This window comes from Coregonus lavaretus, assembly GCF_964263955.1.
Source record: "Coregonus lavaretus genome assembly, contig: HAP1_SCAFFOLD_689, whole genome shotgun sequence".
Lineage (NCBI taxonomy): Eukaryota > Metazoa > Chordata > Actinopteri > Salmoniformes > Salmonidae > Coregonus > Coregonus lavaretus.
The window spans coordinates 100,883-121,495 of NW_028165939.1; the positions used below are offsets into that span (position 1 = coordinate 100,883).

General features: G+C 43.8%; 1 protein-coding gene across 3 annotated transcripts in view; it reads left to right on the forward strand.

The window, feature by feature from the left end:
- Positions 1-1,659: 1,659 nt before the first annotated feature.
- The window catches only part of LOC311115274 (TBC1 domain family member 23), a 117,359-nt gene continuing 98,405 nt past the window's right edge, over positions 1,660-20,613 (forward strand). For all 3 annotated transcript variants that reach the window (XR_014611210.1, XM_084190470.1, XM_084190471.1), the window contains exon 1: positions 1,660-1,721. Coding sequence is in view for 2 of the 3 variants with exons in the window: in XM_084190470.1 (XP_084046596.1) it covers positions 1,684-1,721 (38 nt within the window). In the remaining variant the exon portion in view is untranslated. The remainder of the gene's footprint in view (positions 1,722-20,613) is intronic.

A 20,613-nucleotide genomic window follows, 5' to 3' on the forward strand; every position in this document is an offset into this window, starting at 1 on the left:
TCCTGCAGCCTCTGGTTCTGTGGTCAGGAGCTGCAAGAAGGACCTAGTTTAGCTGCAGCTGGCCCAGAACAAAGCAGCATGGTCTGGCCCTTCACTGTTAAGAGGGCTAGTATAATATCAACAAGATACATTCCAGTCTCACTTGGCTTAAAGTAGAAGCAAGATTGACTGCATCACTTCTTGTTTTTATGAGAAATATTACTGTAATGAAAATTCCAAATTGTCTGTATAATAAAATAACATAGTTCTGACAGACATACATACCTCATCAGACATGCCACCAGGGGTCTCTTCACAGTCCCCAAGTCCAAAACCAATTTAAGGCAAAGCACAGTATTGTATAGAGCCATGGTTACATGGAAAACCCTTCCATCTCAAATTACCCAAGCAAACAGCAAAATCAGCTTTAAAAAAAACAAACAATAAAACACCTCACAAGACCCCTAGGGATCTGAACTAGATAACAGTGTATGTCTATTTAAAGTACTGTTTTGTCTGAGTGTTTTTTCTGAGTGTTTCGTCTGCACAGGACCCTTTGTATTTCTATATTTATTAATGTATGTAGTTCTGTCCTTGAGCTGTTCTTGTCTTTTAATGTTTCATGTTTTGTGTGGACCCCAGGAAGAGTAGCTGCTGCTTTTGCAACAGTTAATGGGGATCCAAATAAAATCCTAAATACACATGGTATACACCATCCAACGAAATGCTTACTTGCAGGTTCCTTCTTGACATTGCAACAACGATAAGAAATAATAAAAGATTTAATATGAACATAAAGTAAATGGCTTAGTAGAATATCATAGACATTTTAGCGTACGTATAATACAGGAAGGCACAATTTATAGTTAAATATCTACACATGTTTTGGGGAAGTGGGGATTGCGGAAAAGTGTTTAGACTGTGCAGAATTGCGAGTGTCAGTCTAAGTGTGTTTGTGACCAAATGATCAGTTATGTTTTATCTTTTGTCCGAGAGAATGTCCAAGAGAGGCTATACTAGCTGTATTGGTATAGCAGGGTCATCATTTCATTAATAGTAATTTTAGGGAGAAAGGGAGGCAACCACTGAGGTGTTGTTGTTTTTATCGCACTGCTTTGCTTTATCTTGGCCAGGTCGCAGTTGTAAATTAGAACTTGTTCTCAACTGGCTTACCTGGTTAAATAAAGGTGAAATAAAAAAATAAAAATAATAATAATGACAACCGAGGCAACAAGTTGCCTTATCACGCCGCGAGACACAATGAGGGAATTCAATTAAGCTGAACTGCGGTGCACCGGGCTATGGCGTGAACGGGCAAAGGTGGTGAGGGAGGAGCGCCCATCTCAAATCGAACAGTGCGCCGCTGGGTCATGTTGTCAAAAAACGCAGCATGATGCATCGTTCAGAAATATACATATCTTTTCATTAAAATATAGTTTTATTTTCATAGTCAGATAAAGGCAGATAAAGCATGTCCAATCACTTGTGCATGTGAAAACACAGAATCCTACTCATTACTCCACGTGATTAACCTACATCACTTTTGTTTTGTGCCGACTTTGCCGTCGGCCAAAACGGAGACCCTGGCTGGCTGGCTCCATGGCCTGGAGGCAGACCGGTTCACCCGGGGAAGGGCCGGGGCATTAATCGAATCCCCTCTATGCTGTTGTGGACGGCAGTTCTGACGTTGACGTCAACACAGCAATGGCGGATGTAGTGGAGGAAGTTCTTGAAGGCAGCTGGTAAGATTAAATATAATAATCACTATTGTCTGAGATACTGACGACATCAGTCGAGTCAGTGTTTTCATAATATAAAAACTAGTTGTTAGCTACGTTACATTTGGAAAAGTACATTGCCGTTTTGGTGGCGATGATGGTTTTGGACTGTATCGATTAACTACTAGCCGGAGATCGAGTGATGTTCTTCTCTGATAGCCCAGCTAATGTTGGTTAGCCTAGGTAGACTTTCACAAAAAAGTAGCTAGGCTAGTCAGTTCGCTAACCATTGTTTGCAATGCTAGCTAGCTACAACAACAACAACAACAACTAGTGTTGTCATTCCTGAGCGACACTGCTGGTATTGTATAGGATTTTGTTGTGTAAATATTGCTAACGTTAGCTAGCTAGCTAGCTGCAGACTCGAGATGTTGTGGCTTCGCTTTTTTTTCTATTGTCAACATTAGCCACTCATCCCCTATCATCGAAGTTGTCCTGAAGATACCTGACGGCTGTGAAGTGAGGATCTGGCTGCCCCAGCATCTGTGCGTTATGCCGCGTTCAAAACAACTGGGAACTCGGAAATCTCCGACTTTAGTGCGTTTAAGACAACTGGGAACTCGGGGAAAAAACGAGCTCCGACTGGGAAAATATGTTTTGAACGTGAAGTCGGAAACTCGGGCATCTTTATATAACTATGACTATCCAACCTGAAGATCACCGACGTTATGATTTGACCTCGGTTATTTTCGAGGTCCTAGTTGTCTTGAAAGCACCTAGAGATGTCGGCGATGAATGAGTATGACCTGTCTGGTCTCTGAACGTCCACGAAGTTCCAATTCAAACTCCCATTAGACAGCTCTTCAAGCGTTATAATGTCAAAATACGTTTTATACACACCAAATATGGAGTTTTGCCGAGCAACTATCTTAATTTACTCCCATTACGGCTATACCAGCCGTACTTCCAAAAAGGGATAAATAAAAATGTACAAGCAACCGAAACAATGCCTTTGAGGTGCCAAATATGATTTTGTTTCCGGTTATATTATACATTTTTTGGGACGTACATACCAACCGTAACGGGACTAAATGAAGATGGTTGCTCAGCGAAACTCCATATTTGGTGAGTAATGAACGTATTTTGACATTATAATGCATGCAGAGCTGTCTAATTGAGTTTGAATCGGAGCTTCTTGAGCGTTGTGCAGCGTTCAAAACAACTGGGAACTCGGAACAAAACGAGCCCGACTGGGAAAAAATCTATTTGAACAGTCATCCAACTCAGAATTCCAACTTGGGAACTCGGGCCTCTTTCTAGGACTGGGAATTCCCGACCTGAATAATCACTGATGTCATGATTTGACCTCATATTTTTCCGAGTTCCCAATTGTTTTGAATGCGGCATTATAGACCAGACACTTCATCCTCGACATCTCTAGCGCACAGAAACTGGAGAAGGTTCTGGCTAGCTAGTGTTTTATGTCTGTGGAGCTGTTCCTGATACAGCTAAACATCACTCAAATCACCTTTTGATGCAAGGTGTATCTGAACTAGGGCTGGACAATATGGATAAAATATCATATCACCATATTTTTGACGGTGATTTATGTTTTTGAATAATGTTCTAAATATGCTTTCTGAGTATTCCATGACCCTAGGGTGGATCACACATAAATTATAGTGATTTCAATTAGTCTTTCTCCATTTATACTGTTCAATCTAACTCAAAACCAAAATAATTTTAAACATTTTCATCAATTTCTGCATTTCCTGCACTTGTATTATCATTTTCACACTGTGCCATGCAGCATGGGCAAAAAAATCAAGGCCTAGTTAATTGGTGAACTGTTGGAATCATTGAAATATAATGATTATTCTAATTCTATAGTTGGAATATAGTGGGAAGCAGTGGCGGCTCCTGAAAAAATTCTCAGGGGGGGCAATTTTTCTGATGATTTAGGTGACCTACACACATTTTAAAAAAGATATGTCCAGCAACAACATGAAGACAGGGGCAGCATATAAGTCAATACCAGAAGCATTTATTGACTGATCTCAAAAGTGTTGGCTTACAAAAGCAAAATAAGTTATCACAGTAAAAATAATCAAGGGTGTTCTTTCACATTCCTCAACACTGCATAAACAATATGCATTTCCATAAAACACCTCATCTAATTGTGCCACAAAGTTGACAAGTCCAAGAAAAATAGCAGGGTTGGTGGAGCCCTCAGTTTCATCTTTGCCTCGCAAAGCTAACTCAAACACTCCGCAAAACTTCACACACTGGATTAGCCGGCTGAGGATGTGGCGGTTCTTGCTAACCTCATCGTTGTGGCGGCGGACAGCTAGCCTATATCCCTCATCCAGTTGAGTGGCAATGTTCACTCTCCCCAAAGCAGACAATCTCAAACAGCTATCCATGTGGGTCTTTGACAGCTCATGTTTCTTAATCTTTTCTGAAAGATGGTGCATGTCCGTTACACCAGTCGCTGTCCAAGCGGTGCTGTCTGCCGTGCCGCCTTCAGGGTGATAGAGTAAGCAGGGGTAGCAGAAGACTGCATTAGCTACATCGCAGCCTGCTAGCCAGGTTTTTCGTTCGTACCAATTTTTGGAAAATCCTCGGGTGTAGGACTTTCCCCCTTTAGTAGAAACCTGTTGAATTATTAAATTTGGTCTGGGAGGTCCTAATTGTTTCGTTGCCAATTTATCTTGATTTGTTCGCCGACAAAAAGGAACTTCTTTCAAAGAGACAATCGAGTTGCACTGAACGCTAGCCATCTTGACAGTAGTACGTGAATTGATTGACGCTGCTACCCGCTATTTTCTTAGTTACGTTCATGGTTATGTTACGTATGACGAAAGCGCGTAAGTGCAAGCCCTCCCGGAACCCATAGAGATTGTATTGAAAGCTCTGATATTTGAAAAAAAAGATTTTACATGAGAGTCTATGAGAGACTTCTGGGGCGATTTTCAACCTGACTGAAATCGCCCCAAAAGGGGCGGGGCCATTTGAAGCACGACTTTAGCCTGATTGGACATTTAGTGGCAGATCAGACGTCTAGATTAGAACACTGATAACTACTGTTGCCGTGATATAATTGATTAGAAAAAAAATCCCTTCCTTTTCCCGTTTGGCAGTGCGTCGCCCATATCGCCCTAATGAACACACCGCCCCTGGTGGGAAGCACCTTGAGTACATTGTTGTTTGACATGACAACGAATGAATAAGCCAGTGAGAAATTCTTGATAGGGTAGGAACCAAAGTGTTGGTCACTGTTTCCAGGTGACCCTAATTAGATGTTACATTACATGGTTTCTTACTTCATGTAACTAGCTAGCTAACCAACATATTCATGCTTACAGATTCCTCTCTGATAAGATACCATTGCACAAAAATGCTTATCTAGGCCTACACCAGCACTGGTACCAGGCTGTATTAGCTAGCTAGCTACATTTGCTCTGACTCTTAGTACATTTAGCAAGCTAGGTTGCCAGCTAACTAGCGATTAGCATTAACACAATTTTTTTTTGCAACACCTTGCTAAGAAAATAAACTAGCAGACTGTAGTTTGGAGACCGTAAGATACACAAACTAAGTGTAATTATAGAGCGCTTGTGGAAAGCAGCAGGTCACCAACATTGTTGCATCCATCTGACCATGCGGAGTGAACGGCAAGAAAGTGCTGGTGACTCCGTGGTGGAGTAACTGCTCTCTCCTTGAGTGACGGGGGGCAGGGCTTGGTGGCGTTAGCGGCATGAAGCAGGAGAGGGAGAGAGATGACTCAAGGAGCAAACAGAGTAAACTATAAAAACTGACATGATACGCGGCGGAGTTGAACATTACATTTAACAAACCAAACATTAAAATACTGTTATAGAAGATAAAGTAAAAACTCAAACCAGTCCTTCAATCAATACCGGTGTATATAGTAAAATACAGTATACTGCTCAGCCCTAATCTGAACAATAGCCTTCCTCAGCTTGGTCAGGAATCAGGAGAGTGTAAAACTGTTCAGAAGACATTCTGCTAAATTTGTCATTATAGTAAAGTGAAGGACATTCCAACAGGCTCTGTATACAGTACCAGTCAAAAGTTTGGACACACCTACTCATTCAAAGGTTTATCTTTATTTTTACTATTTTTTACATTGTTGAATAATTGTGAAGACATCGAAACTATGAAATAACACATATGGAATCATGTAGTAAACAAAAAAGTGTTAAACAAATCAAAATATATTTTATATTCTTCAAATAGCCACCCTTTGCCTTGATGACAGCTTGGCACACTCTTGGCATTCTCTCAACCAGCTTAACCTGGAATGCTTTTCCAACAGTCTTGAAGGAGTTCCCACATATGCTGAGCACTTGTTGGCTGCTTTTCCGACTCATCCCAAACCATCTCAGTTGGGTTGAGGTCGGGGGATTGTGGAGGCCAGGTCATCTGATGCAGCACTCCATCACTCACCTTGGTCAAATAGCCCTTACACAGCCTGGAGGTGTGTTGGGTCATTGTCCTGTTGAAAACAAATGATAGTCCCTCTAAGCCCAAACCAGATGGGATGGCGTATCGCTGCAGAATGCTGTGGCAGCCATGCTGGTTGCCATACCAGGCAGTGATAGTCCGGGTAGCCACGATTAGCTGTTCAGGAGTCTTATGGCTTGGGGGTAGAAGCTGTTAAGAAGCCTTTTGGACCTAGACTTGGCGCTCCGGTACCGCTTGCCATGCAGTAGCAGAGAGAACAGTCTATTACTAGGATGGCTGGAGTCGTTGACAGTTTTTAGGGCCTTCCCCTGACACCGCCTGGTATAGAGATCCTGGATGTGCAGTGATGTACTGGGCTGTACGCACTACCCTCTGTAGCGCCTTGCGGGCGGAGGCCGAGCAGTTGCCATACCAGGCGGTGATGCAACCGGTCAGGATGCTCTCGATGGTGCAGCTGTAGAACTTTTTGAGGATCTGAGGACCCATGCCAAATCTTTTCAGTCTCCTGAGGGGGAATAGGTTTTGTCGTGCCCTCTTCACGACTGTCTTTGTGTTTGGACCATGATAGTTTGTTGGTGATGTGAACCAAATAACTTGAAGCTCTCAACATATGGCATCATGTAGTAACCAAAAAAGTATTAAACAAATCAAAATATATTTTATATTTGAGATTCTTCAAATAGCCACTCTTTGCCTTGATGACAGCTTTCCACACTTTGGCAATTCTCTCAACCAGCTTCATGAGATAGTCACCTGGAATGAATTTCAATTAATAGGTGTGCCTTGTTAAAAGTTAATTTGTGGAATTTCTTTCCTTCTTAATGCATTTGAGCCAATCAGTTGTGTTGTGACAAGGTAGAGGCGGTACACAGAAGATAGCCCTAATTGGTAAAATACCAAGTCCATATTATGGCAAGAACAGCTCAAATAAGCAAAGAGAAACGACAGTCCATCATTACTTTAAGACATGAAGGTCAGTCAATACGGAACATTTCAAGAACTTTGAAAGTTTCTTCAAGTGCAGTCGCAAAAACCATCAAGCGCTATTATGAAACTGGCTCTCATGAGGACCGCCACAGGAATGGAAAACCCAGAGTTACCTCTGCTGCAGATGTTTTACTTTTTCTATAATTTTTCTATTTTGTATCTGCATTGTTGGGAAGGGCCCTTAAGTAAGCATTTCACTGTTGGTCTACACCTGTTGTTTACCATCCAATGTTCTGTAATAATATAGATAAGGCCCATAAAAATAGAACTCTTCCTCCATGATCCTAAACGCCCCCTGACCTTCACTGGTGTACAGTCAGTGTGTATTTAGCATTTGTGAAATGATTTTGATGAAATTTAAAGGGCTTTATGTTTCTTGAACCGTATCACAATTAAGAATCGATTCACGTTTAGATAGAGTATCTGTCTGTTTTGGCTGCCAGAGCCAGTCTACCTCTGAATATAACATATAAGGTCCTTGGACCTGAGGAAGCAACGGGAGGCTCCTTAAGAGTACATCTTGGGCTACCTTTCACATAGAATGAGCACTGGTTAATCCATTCATTTCAGTATCCTTCCTTCCGGTCATTTGTTATGTGGTTACAAAGACACTGTTCATGGGCAGGGAGAACAGAGACACAGTCTAACAGGCAGGGAATCACTAGGACTGGTTATAACAGGCAGGGAATCACTAGGACTGGTTATAACAGGCAGGGAATCACTAGGACTGGTTATAACAGGCAGGGAATCACTAGGACTGGTTATAACAGGCAGGGAATCACTAGGACTGGTTATAACAGGCAGGGAATCACTAGGACTGGTTATAACAGGCAGGGAATCACTAGGACTGGTTATAACAGACAGGGAATCACTACGACTGGTTATAACAGGCAGGGAATCACTAGGACTGGTTATAACAGGCAGGGAATCACTAGGACTGGTTATAACAGGCAGGGAATCACTAGGACTGGTTATAACAGGCAGGGAATCACTAGGACTGGTTATAACAGGCAGGGAATCACTAGGACTGGTTATAACAGGCAGGGAATCACTAGGACTGGTTATAACAGGCAGGGAATCACTAGGACTGGTTATAACAGGCAGGGAATCACTAGGACTGGTTATAACAGGTAGGGAATCACTAGGACTGGTTATAACAGGCAGGGAATCACTAGGACTGGTTATAACAGGAGGGAATCACTAGGACTGGTTATAACAGGAAGGAATCACTAGGACTGGTTATAACAGGAGGGAATCACTAGGACTGGTTATAACTGGAGGGAATCACTAGGACTGGTTATAACAGGAAGGAATCACTAGGACTGGTTATAACAGGAGGGAATCACTAGGACTGGTTATAACAGGCAGGGAATACCTAGGACTGGTTATAACAGGCAGGGAATCACTAGGACTGGTTATAACAGGAGGGAATCACTAGGACTGGTTATAACTGGAGGGAATCACTAGGACTGGTTATAAGAGGAGGGAATCACTAGGACTGGTTATAACAGGCAGGGAATCACTAGGACTGGTTATAACAGGAGGGAATCACTAGGACTGGTTATAACAGGAGGGAATCACTAGGACTGGTTATAACAGGAGGGAATCACTAGGACTGGTTATAACAGGCAGGGAATCACTAGGACTGGTTATGTCTATTCTTTAACAGGGAGTGTCTAGGGTTAGATCTACTGTACAGTATCTAGGGTTAGATCTACTGTACAGTATCTAGGGTTAGGGTTAGATCTACTGTACAGTATCTAGGGTTAGGGTTAGATCTACTGTACAGTATCTAGGGTTAGATCTATTGTACAGTATCTAGGGTTAGGGTGAGATCTACTGTACAGTATCTAGGGTTAGGGTGAGATCTACTGTACATTATCTAGGGTTAGATCTACTGTACAGTATCTAGGGTTAGATCTACTGTACAGTATCTAGGGTTAGGGTTAGATCTACTGTACATTATCTAGGGTTAGGGTGAGATCTACTGTACAGTATCTAGGGTTAGGGTGAGATCTACTGTATGGTATCTAGGGTTAGGGTTAGATCTACTGTACGGTATCTAGGGTTAGATCTACTGTACAGTATCTAGGGTTAGGGTTAGATCTACTGTACAGTATCTAGGGTTAGGGTGAGATCTACTGTACAGTATCTAGGGTTAGATCTACTGTACAGTATCTAGGGTTAGATCTACTGTACAGTATCTAGGGTTAGGGTTAGATCTACTGTACAGTATCTAGGGTTAGGGTGAGATCTACTGTACAGTATCTAGGATTAGGGTTAGATCTACTGTACAGTATCTAGGGTTAGATCTACTGTACAGTATCTAGGGTTAGATCTACTGTACAGTATCTAGGGTTAGATCTACTGTACAGTATCTAGGGTTAGATCTACTGTACAGTATCTAGGGTTAGGGTTAGATCTACTGTACAGTATCTATTGTTAGGGTTAGATCTACTGTACGGTATCTAGGGTTAGGGTTAGATCTACTGTACAGTATCTAGGGTTAGATCTACTGTACAGTATCTAGGGTTAGATCTACTGTACAGTATCTAGGGTGAGATCTACTGGACAGTATCTAGGGTTAGGGTTAGATCTACTGGACAGTATCTAGGGTTAGGGTTAGATCTACTGGACAGTATCTAGGGTTAGGGTTAGATCTACTGGACAGTATCTAGGGTTAGATCTACTGTACAGTATCTAGGGTTAGATCTACATTTTACATTTACATTTACATTTTAGTCATTTAGCAGACGCTCTTAACCAGAGCGACTTACAGGAGCAATTAGGGTTAAGTGCCTTGCTCAAGGGCACATTAACGTCATTTAGCAGACGCTCTTAGCCAGAGCGACTCACAAATTGGTGCGTTCACCCTATAGCCAGTGGGATAACCACTTTACAATTTGGGGGGGGGGGGGGGGTTAGAAGGAATACTTTATCCTATCCCAGGTATTCCTTAAAGAGGTGGGGTTTCAAATGTCTCCGGAAGGTGGTGAGTGACTCCGCTGTCCTGGCGTCGTGAGGGAGCTTGTTCCACCATTGGGGTGCCAGAGCAGCGAACAGTTTTGACTGGGCTGAGCGGGAGCTATGCTTCCGCAGAGGAAGGGGAGCCAGCAGGCCAGAGGTGGATGAACGCAATGTCCTCGTTTGGGTGTAGGGACTGATCAGAGCCTGAAGGTACAGAGGTGCCGTTCCCCTCACTGCTCCATAGGCAAGCACCATGGTCTTGTAGCGGATGCGAGCTTCAACTGGAAGCCAGTGGAGTGTGCGGAGGAGGGGGGTGACGTGAGAGAACTTGGGAAGGTTGAACACCAGACGGGCTGCGGCATTCTGGATGAGTTGTAGGGGTTTAATGGCACAGGCAGGGAGCCCAGCCAACAGCGAGTTGCAGTAGTCCAGACGGGAGATGACAAGTGCCTGGACCAGGACCTGCGCCGCTTCCTGTGTAAGGCAGGGTCGCACTCTCCGAATGTTGTAGAGCATGAACCTGCAGGAGCGGGTCACCGCCTTGATGTTGGCGGAGAACGACAGGGTGTTGTCCAGGGTCACGCCTAGGCTCTTCGCACTCTGGGAGGAGGACACAGCGGAGTTGTCAACCGTGATGGCGAGATCATGGAACGGGCAGTCCTTCCCCGGGAGGAAGAGCAGCTCCGTCTTGCCAGGGTTCAGCTTGAGGTGGTGATCCGTCATCCATACTGATATGTCTGCCAGACATGCAGAGATGCGATTCGCCACCTGGTTATCAGAAGGGGGAAAGGAGAAGATTAGTTGTGTATCGTCAGCGTAGCAATGATAGGAGAGACCATGTGAGGATATGACAGAGCCAAGTGACTTGGTGTATAGGGAGAAAAGGAGAGGGCCCAGAACCGATCCCTGGGGGACACCAGTGGTGAGAGCACGTGGTGCGGAGACAGCTTCCCGCCACGCCACTTGGTAGGAGCGACCGGTCAGGTAGGACGCAATCCAGGAGTGAGCCGCGCCGGAGATGCCCATCTCGGAGAGGGTGGAGAGGAGGATCTGATGGTTCACAGTATCAAAGGCAGCAGACAGGTCTAGAAGGACAAGAGCAGAGGAGAGAGAGTTAGCTTTAGCAGTGCGGAGAGTCTCCGTGACACAGAGAAGAGCAGTCTCAGTTGAATGACCAGTCCTGAAACCTGATTGGTTTGGATCAAGAAGGTCATTCTGAGAGAGATAGCAAGAGAGTTGGCTAAAGACGGCACGCTCAATAGTTTTGGAAAGAAAAGAAAGAAGGGATACTGGTCTGTAGTTGTTGACATCAGTGGGGTCGAGTGTTGGTTTTTTGAGAAGGGGAGCAACTCTCGCTCTCTTGAAGACGGAAGGGACATGGCCAGCGGTCAAGGATGAGTTGATCAGCGAGGTGAGGTAGGGGAGAAGGTCACCGGAGATGGTCTGGAGAAGGGAGGAGGGGATGGGGTCAAGCGGGCAGGTTGTTGGGCGGCCTGCAGTCACAAGTCGCAGGATTTTATCTGGAGAGAGAGGGGAGAAAGAAGTCAAAGCATAGGGTAGGGCAGTGTGAGCAGGACCAGCAGTGTTATTAGACTTAACAAACGAGGATCGGATGTCGTCAACCTTCTTTTCAAAGTGGTTGACGAAGTCATCCACAGAGAGAGAGGAGGGGAGGGGGGGGGGAGGAGGATTCAGGAGGGAGGAAAATGTGGCAAAGAGCTTCCTAGGGTTAGAGGCAGATGCTTGGAATTTAGAGTGGTAGAAAGTGGCCTTAGCAGCAGAAACAGATGAAGAAAATGTAGAGAGGAGGGAGTGAAAAGATGCCAGGTCGGTAGGGAGTTTAGTTTTCTTCCATTTCCGCTCCGCTGCCCGGAGCTCTGTTCTGTGAGCTCGCAGTGAGTCATCAAGCCACGGAGCTGGAGGGGAGGACCGAGCCGGCCGGGAGGATAGGGGACACAGAGAGTCAAAGGATGCAGAAAGGGAGGAGAGGAGGGTTGAGGAGGCAGAATCAGGAGATTGGAGGGAGAAGGATTGAGCAGAGGGAAGAGATGATAGGATGGAAGAGGAGAGAGTAGTGGGAGAGAGAGAGCGAAGGTTGCGGCGGCGCATTACCATCTGTGTAGGGGCAGAGTGAGTAGTGTGGGAGGAGAGCGAGAGAGAAAAGGAAACAAAGTAGTGGTCGGAGACTTGGAGGGGAGTTGCAGTGAGATTAGTAGAGGAGCAGCATCTAGTGAAGATGAGGTCAAGCGTATTGCCTGCCTTGTGAGTAGGGGGGGACGGTGAGAGGGTGAGGTCAAAAGAGGAGAGGAGTGGAAAGAAGGAGGCAGAGAGAAATGAGTCAAACGTGGACATAGGGAGGTTGAAATCCCCCAAAACTGTGAGGGGTGAGCCATCCTCAGGAAAGGAACTTATCAAGGCGTCAAGCTCGTTGATGAACTCTCCAAGGGAACCTGGAGGGCGATAGATGACAAGGATATTAAGCTTAAATGGGCTAGTGACTGTGACAGCATGGAATTCAAATGAGGAGATAGACAGATGGGTTAGGGGAAAAATTGAGAATGTCCACTTGGGAGAGATGAGGATACCTGTACCACCACCCCTCTGACCAGATGCTCTCGGGGTATGCGAGAACACATGGTCAGACGAGGAGAGAGCAGTAGGAGTAGCCGTGTTTTCAGTGGTGATCCATGTTTCCGTCAGCGCCAGGAAGTCGAGGGACTGGAGGTTGGCATAGGCTGGGATGAAGTCAGCTTTGTTGGCAGCAGAACGGCAGTTCCAGAGGCTGCCTGCGACCTGGAACTCCAGGTGAGGGGTGCGTGCAGGGACCACCAGGTTAGAGAGGCAGCAGCCGCGCGGTGTGGTGCGTTGTTTGTGTAGCCTGTGCAGAGAGGAGAGAACAGGGATAGGCAGAGGCATAGTTGACAGGCTGTAGCAAATGGCTACAAAAATGCAGAGGAGATCGGAATGAAATGAGCTAAGCATCTGGGAGAGGAGAGAGGGGGGCCTCCCTCACCAAAAACTTCTACCTCAGAAACTAAAATTGTTTCACTGAACCACCCGAACAAAAACTCTCCCAACTTCCACCTTTAGAAATCAGAATTGTTGTGAACCACAGTTGTTCAATGTTTAAAGGAATAGACTCAACCCACTTTATTCAGCTAGCCAACTATGACACCATAGCTGACTAGCATGCTAGCATCCAATAACACACAGTTTAACACACAGTTAAGCACCAATACTCACAACAAACCACCAATAGTGTGTTAACTAGCTAACTAGCATGCTAGCATCCAGTAACACACAGTTTAGCACAAACACTTGGTCACAGCAAACCACCAATAGTGTGATAACACACTAAACAGATCATTCGTGTCTGTGTCAAGTTCCTTTCATGACGCAGCAATGATTCAACGTTGGCTAGCTAGGACAAGTATATTGTAATTAGCTACTACCGTACCGTTCGCTGGTCTTGTTGGGTAGCTAGCAATGGCCACTGTGTTGGCTTTGTTTGAAGAACGGCTAGCTAGCTAGCTTCGTGCTACACCCGGCACACAGTGGCTACTGTGTTGACTCTGACTCTGTTCGAAAAAACGGCTAATTAGCTCGCTTCGTGCTACAGCCGGCACGGCGGAAGACACTGCCAAGACACAGTAGCTACCCACGATACCTAGCTATGACGCCGTAGCTAACTAGCAAGCTAGCATCCATTAACACACAATTTAGCACCAATACTTGGTTACAACAAACTGCCAAGAGTGTGTTAGCACACTAAACAGATAATTCATGTCCGTGTCTAGTTCCTTACATAACGCAGAACGCAGCAAAAATTAAACGTTGGCTAGCAGCACATTTAACAGTGGGAACAGCTAATCGTTACCAGTAGCTACCCGCTAGCTAGCTAGCCTCGTGCTTCGATACTAACCTACAATTACCTACGGAAACCTACAATAACAACAAAACTAGCCTATGATAAATACAATGCCTAACTACAACTAACTACCAACCTACGATCTAATACATGGTTAAGCTTTACTCAACACCATATGGGAAGCTCTCCACCGTTGCTAATCGTTGCTAATCGTTACCAGTAGCTACCCGCTAGCTAGCTAGCCTCGTGCTTCAATACTAGCCTACAATAACCTACGGAAACCTACAATAACAACAATACTAACCTATAATAAATACAATACCTAACTACAACTAACTACCAACCTACGATCTAATACATGGTTAAGCTATACTCAACACCAAATGAGAAGTTTGCTTACCTCCAGCTAGAGAGCTAGAGAAAAACACGACCTCTCCCGACTGCTGCTGTCCATCCAACTGTACAGTATCTAGGGTTAGGGTTAGATCTACTGTAAAGTATCTAGGGTTAGGGTGAGATCTACTGTACAGTATCTAGGGTTAGGGTTAGATCTACTGTACAGTATCTAGGGTTAGATCTACTGTATGGTATCTAGGGTTAGGGTTAGATCTACTGTACAGTATCTAGGGTTAGATCTACTTTACGGTATCTAGGGTTAGGGTTAGATCTACTGTACAGTATCTAGGGTTAGGGTTAGATCTACTGTACAGTATCTAGGGTTAGATCTACTGTACAGTATCTAGGGTTAGGGTTAGATCTACTGTACAGTATCTAGGGTTAGATCTACTGTACGGTATCTAGGGTTAGATCTACTGTACGGTATCTAGGGTTAGATCTATTGTACAGTATCTAGGGTTAGAGTGAGATCTACTGTACAGTATCTAGGGTTAGATCTACTGTACAGTATCTAGGGTTAGGGTTAGATCTACTGTACAGTATCTAGGGTTAGGGTTAGATCTACTGTACAGTATCTAGGGTTAGGGTTAGATCTACTGTACAGTATATAGGGTTAGGGTTAGATCTACTGTACAGTATCTAGGGTTAGATCTACTGTACAGTATCTAGGGTTAGATCTACTGTACAGTATCTAGGGTTAGGGTGAGATCTACTGTACAGTATCTACGGTTAGGGTGAGATCTACTGTACAGTATCTAGGGTTAGGGTTAGATCTACTGTACAGTATCTAGGGTTAGAGCTACTGTACAGTATCTAGGGTTAGATCTACTGTACAGTATCTAGGGTGAGATCTACTGTACAGTATCTAGGGTTAGGGTTAGATCTACTGTATGGTATCTAGGGTTAGGGTTAGATCTACTGTACAGTATCTAGGGTGAGATCTACTGTACGGTATCTAGGGTTAGATCTACTGTACAGTATCTAGGGTTAGATCTACTGTACAGTATCTAGGGTTAGGGTGAGATCTACTGTACAGTATATAGGGTTAGGGTTAGATCTACTGTACAGTATCTAGGGTTAGATCTACTGTACAGTATCTAGGGTTAGATCTACTGTACAGTATCTAGGGTTAGGGTTAGATCTACTGTACAGTATCTAGGGTTAGATCTACTGTACGGTATCTAGGGTTAGATCTACTGTACAGTATCTTGGGTTAGATCTACGGTACAGTATCTAGGGTTAGGGTGAGATCTACTGTACAGTATCTAGGGTTAGGGTTAGATCTACTGTAAAGTATCTAGGGTTAGGGTGAGATCTACTGTACAGTATCTAGGGTTAGGGTGAGATCTACTGTACAGTATCTAGGGTTAGATCTACTGTACAGTATCTAGGGTTAGGGTTAGATCTACTGTACAGTATCTAGGGTTAGATCTACTGTACAGTATCTAGGGTTAGTGTTAGATCTACTGTACAGTATCTAGGGTTAGATCTACTGTACAGTATCTAGGGTTAGATCTACTGTACAGTATCTAGGGTTAGATCTACTGTACAGTATCTAGGGTTAGGGTTAGATCTACTGTACAGTATCTAGGGTTAGATCTACTGTACAGTATCTAGGGTTAGATCTACTGTACAGTATCTAGGGTTAGATCTACTGTACAGTATCTAGGGTTAGGGTTAGATCTACTGTACAGTATCTAGGGTTAGATCTACTGTACAGTATCTAGGGTTAGATCTACTGTACAGTATCTAGGGTTAGGGTTAGATCTACTGTATGGTATCTAGGGTTAGGGTTAGATCTACTGTACAGTATCTAGGGTTAGATCTACTGTACAGTATCTAGGGTTAGATCTACTGTAAAGTATCTAGGGTTAGGGTGAGATCTACTGTACAGTATCTAGGGTTAGGGTGAGATCTACTGTACAGTATCTAGGGTTAGATCTACTGTACAGTATCTAGGGTTAGGGTTAGATCTACTGTACAGTATCTAGGGTTAGATCTACTGTACAGTATCTAGGGTTAGATCTACTGTACAGTATCTAGGGTTAGGGTTAGATCTACTGTACAGTATCTAGGGTTAGATCTACTGTACAGTATCTAGGGTTAGATCTACTGTACAGTATCTAGGGTTAGATCTACTGTACAGTATCTAGGGTTAGGGTTAGATCTACTGTACAGTATCTAGGGTTAGATCTACTGTACAGTATATAGGGTTAGATCTACTGTACAGTATCTAGGGTTAGATCTACTGTACAGTATCTAGGGTTAGATCTACTGTACAGTATCTAGGGTTAGGGTTAGATCTACTGTATGGTATCTAGGGTTAGGGTTAGATCTACTGTACAGTATCTAGGGTTAGATCTACTGTACAGTATCTAGGGTTAGATCTACTGTAAAGTATCTAGGGTTAGGGTGAGATCTACTGTACAGTATCTAGGGTTAGGGTGAGATCTACTGTACAGTATCTAGGGTTAGATCTACTGTACAGTATCTAGGGTTAGGGTTAGATCTACTGTACAGTATCTAGGGTTAGATCTACTGTACAGTATCTAGGGTTAGATCTACTGTACAGTATCTAGGGTTAGGGTTAGATCTACTGTACAGTATCTAGGGTTAGATCTACTGTACAGTATCTAGGGTTAGGGTGAGATCTACTGTACGGTATCTAGGGTGAGATCTACTGTACGGTATCTAGGGTTAGATCTACTGTACAGTATCTAGGGTTAGATCTACTGTACAGTATCTAGGGTTAGATCTACTGTACAGTATCTAGGGTTAGATCTACTGTACAGTATCTAGGGTTAGATCTACTGTACAGTATCTAGGGTTAGATCTACTGTACAGTATCTAGGGTTAGATCTACTGTACAGTATCTAGGGTTAGGGTGAGATCTACTGTACAGTATCTAGGGTTAGATCTACTGTACAGTATCTAGGGTTAGATCTACTGTACAGTATCTAGGGTTAGGGTTAGATCTACTGTACAGTATCTAGGGTTAGATCTACTGTACAGTATCTAGGGTGAGATCTACTGTACAGTATCTAGGGTTAGATCTACTGTACAGTATCTAGGGTTAGGGTTAGATCTACTGTACAGTATCTAGGGTTAGATCTACTGTACAGTATCTAGGGTTAGGGTGAGATCTACTGTACGGTATCTAGGGTTAGGGTTAGATCTACTGTACAGTATCTAGGGTTAGATCTACTGTACAGTATCTAGGGTTAGGGTCAGATCTACTGTACAGTATCTAGGGTTAGATCTACTGTACAGTATCTAGGGTTAGGGTGAGATCTACTGTACAGTATCTAGGGTTAGGGTGAGATCTACTGTACAGTATCTAGGGTTAGGGTTAGATCTACTGTACAGTATCTAGGGTTAGGGTGAGATCTACTGTACAGTATCTAGGGTTTGGGTTAGATCTACTGTACAGTATCTAGGGTTAGATCTACTGTACAGTATCTAGGGTGAGATCTACTGTACAGTATCTAGGGTGATATCTACTGTACAGTATCTAGGGTTTGGGTTAGATCTACTGTACAGTATCTAGGGTTAGATCTACTGTACAGTATCTAGGGTTAGATCTACTGTACAGTATCTAGGGTGAGATCTACTGTACAGTATATAGGGTTAGGGTTAGATCTACTGTACAGTATCTAGGGTTAGATCTACTGTACAGTATCTAGGGTTAGATCTACTGTACAGTATCTAGGGTGAGATCTACTGTACAGTATATAGGGTTAGGGTTAGATCTACTGTACAGTATCTAGGGTTAGATCTACTGTACAGTATCTAGGGTTTGGGTTAGATCTACTGTACAGTATCTAGGGTTAGATCTACTGTACAGTATCTAGGGTGAGATCTACTGTACAGTATCTAGGGTTAGATCTACTGTACAGTATCTAGGGTTAGGGTGAGATCTACTGTACAGTATCTAGGGTTAGATCTACTGTACGGTATCTAGGGTTAGATCTACTGTACAGTATCTAGGGTGAGATCTACTGTACAGTATCTAGGGTTAGATCTACTGTACAGTATCTAGGGTTAGGGTGAGATCTACTGTACAGTATCTAGGGTTAGATCTACTGTACGGTATCTAGGGTTAGATCTACTGTACAGTATCTACGGTTAGGGTTAGATCTACTGTACAGTATCTAGGGTTAGATCTACTGTACAGTATCTACGGTTAGGGTTAGTTCTACTGTACAGTATCTAGGGTGAGATCTACTGTACAGTATCTAGGGTTAGGGTGAGATCTACTGTACAGTATCTAGGGTTAGATCTACTGTACGGTATCTAGGGTTAGATCTACTGTACAGTATCTACGGTTAGGGTTAGATCTACTGTACAGTATCTAGGGTTAGATCTACTGTACGGTATCTAGGGTTAGATCTACTGTACAGTATCTAGGGTTAGGGTTAGATCTACTGTACAGTATCTAGGGTTAGATCTACTGTACAGTATCTAGGGTTAGGGTTAGATCTACTGTACAGTATCTACGGTTAGGGTTAGATCTACTGTACAGTATCTACGGTTAGGGTTAGATCTACTGTACAGTATCTACGGTTAGCGTGAGATCTACTGTACAGTATCTAGGGTTAGCGTGAGATCTACTGTACAGTATCTAGGGTTAGCGTGAGATATACTGTACAGTAACTAGGGTTAGCGTGAGATCTACTGTACGGTATCTGAGCTCTGTGCTAATGTTTACTGGAACATATTATGCAGTGTCTGTCTGTACCCAGGTGTTCCAGCATGCAGCTGTCTGTCTGTACCCAGGTGTTCCAGCATGCAGCTGTCTGTCTGTACCCAGGTGTTCCAGCATGCAGCTGTCTGTCTGTACCCAGGTGTTCCAGCATGCAGCTGTCTGTCTGTACCCAGGTGTTCCAGCATGCAGCTGTCTGTCTGTACCCAGGTGTTCCAGCATGCAGCTGTCTGTCTGTACCCAGGTGTTCCAGCATGCAGCTGTCTGTCTGTACCCAGGTGTTCCAGCATTCAGCTGTCTGTCTGCTTTATGTAACAGAAGAGAAGAGGCCCTGGGCAGCATGCAGGTTAACAATGACCTCCATGCCACTGCTCACCCTGCTCTGTGGATTAGAGAGGGGGAAAATATATCGCTATTTCTCCTCTGGAAGGATGTAGCATTATTATTATTATTATTCAGTCTACAAAGTAAGGTGTCAAGCTAGGAAAACAGGAATATATCTGATAAACAAAATATTATTTAATTACTACAATGTTTGAGAATATATCCAGACAAGGCCCAGATCCCCGTCATTCGCGTGAGGAAGAGACGGAGATACCGTGGACGTAGGTCGGGGTGCCTTGTAAAGATCCGACGGCGAACGAGTAAACTGCCTCTCCCATCAATCCTATTAGCCAACGTTCAAGCTTTGGATAATAAAATGGACGATTTAAGATTACGGTTATCCTACCAACGGGACATTAAAAACTGTAATATCTTATGTTTCACGGAGTCGTGGCTGAATGACAACAATGACAACATTCAGCTAGCAGGCTATACGCTACATCGGCAGGACAGAACGGCAGACTCGGGTAAGACGAGGGGTGGCGGTCTCTGTATTTTTGTAAACAACAGCTGGTGCACAAAATCAAATACTAAGGAAGTCTCAAGGTTTTGCTCGCCTGAGGTAGAGTATCTTATGATAAGCTGTAGACCACACTATTTACCAAGAGAGTTTTCATCTATACTTTTCATAGCTGTCTATTTACCACCACAAACCAATGCTGGCATTAAGATTGCACTGAATGAGTTGTACAAGGCCATTAATCAACAGGAAAACGCTCATCCAGATGCAGCGCTCCTAGTAGCAGGGGACTTTAATGCAGGGAAACTTAAATCCGTTCTACCTCATTTCTACCAGCATGTTAAATGTGCAACCAGAGGGGAAAAAACTCTAGACCACCTTTACTCCACACACAGAGACGCATACAAAGCTCTCCCTCGCCCTCCATTTGGCAAATCTGACCATAACTCTATCCTCCTGATTCCTGCTTATAAGCAAAAACTGAAGCAGGAAGCACCAGTGACTCGGCTAATAAAAAAGTGGTCAGATGTCGCAGATGCTAAGCTACAGGACTGTTTTGCTAGCACAGACTGGAACATGTTCAGGGATTCTTCAGACAGCATTGAGGAGTACACCACATCAGTCACTGGCTTCATCAATAAGTGCATCGATGATGTCGTCCCCA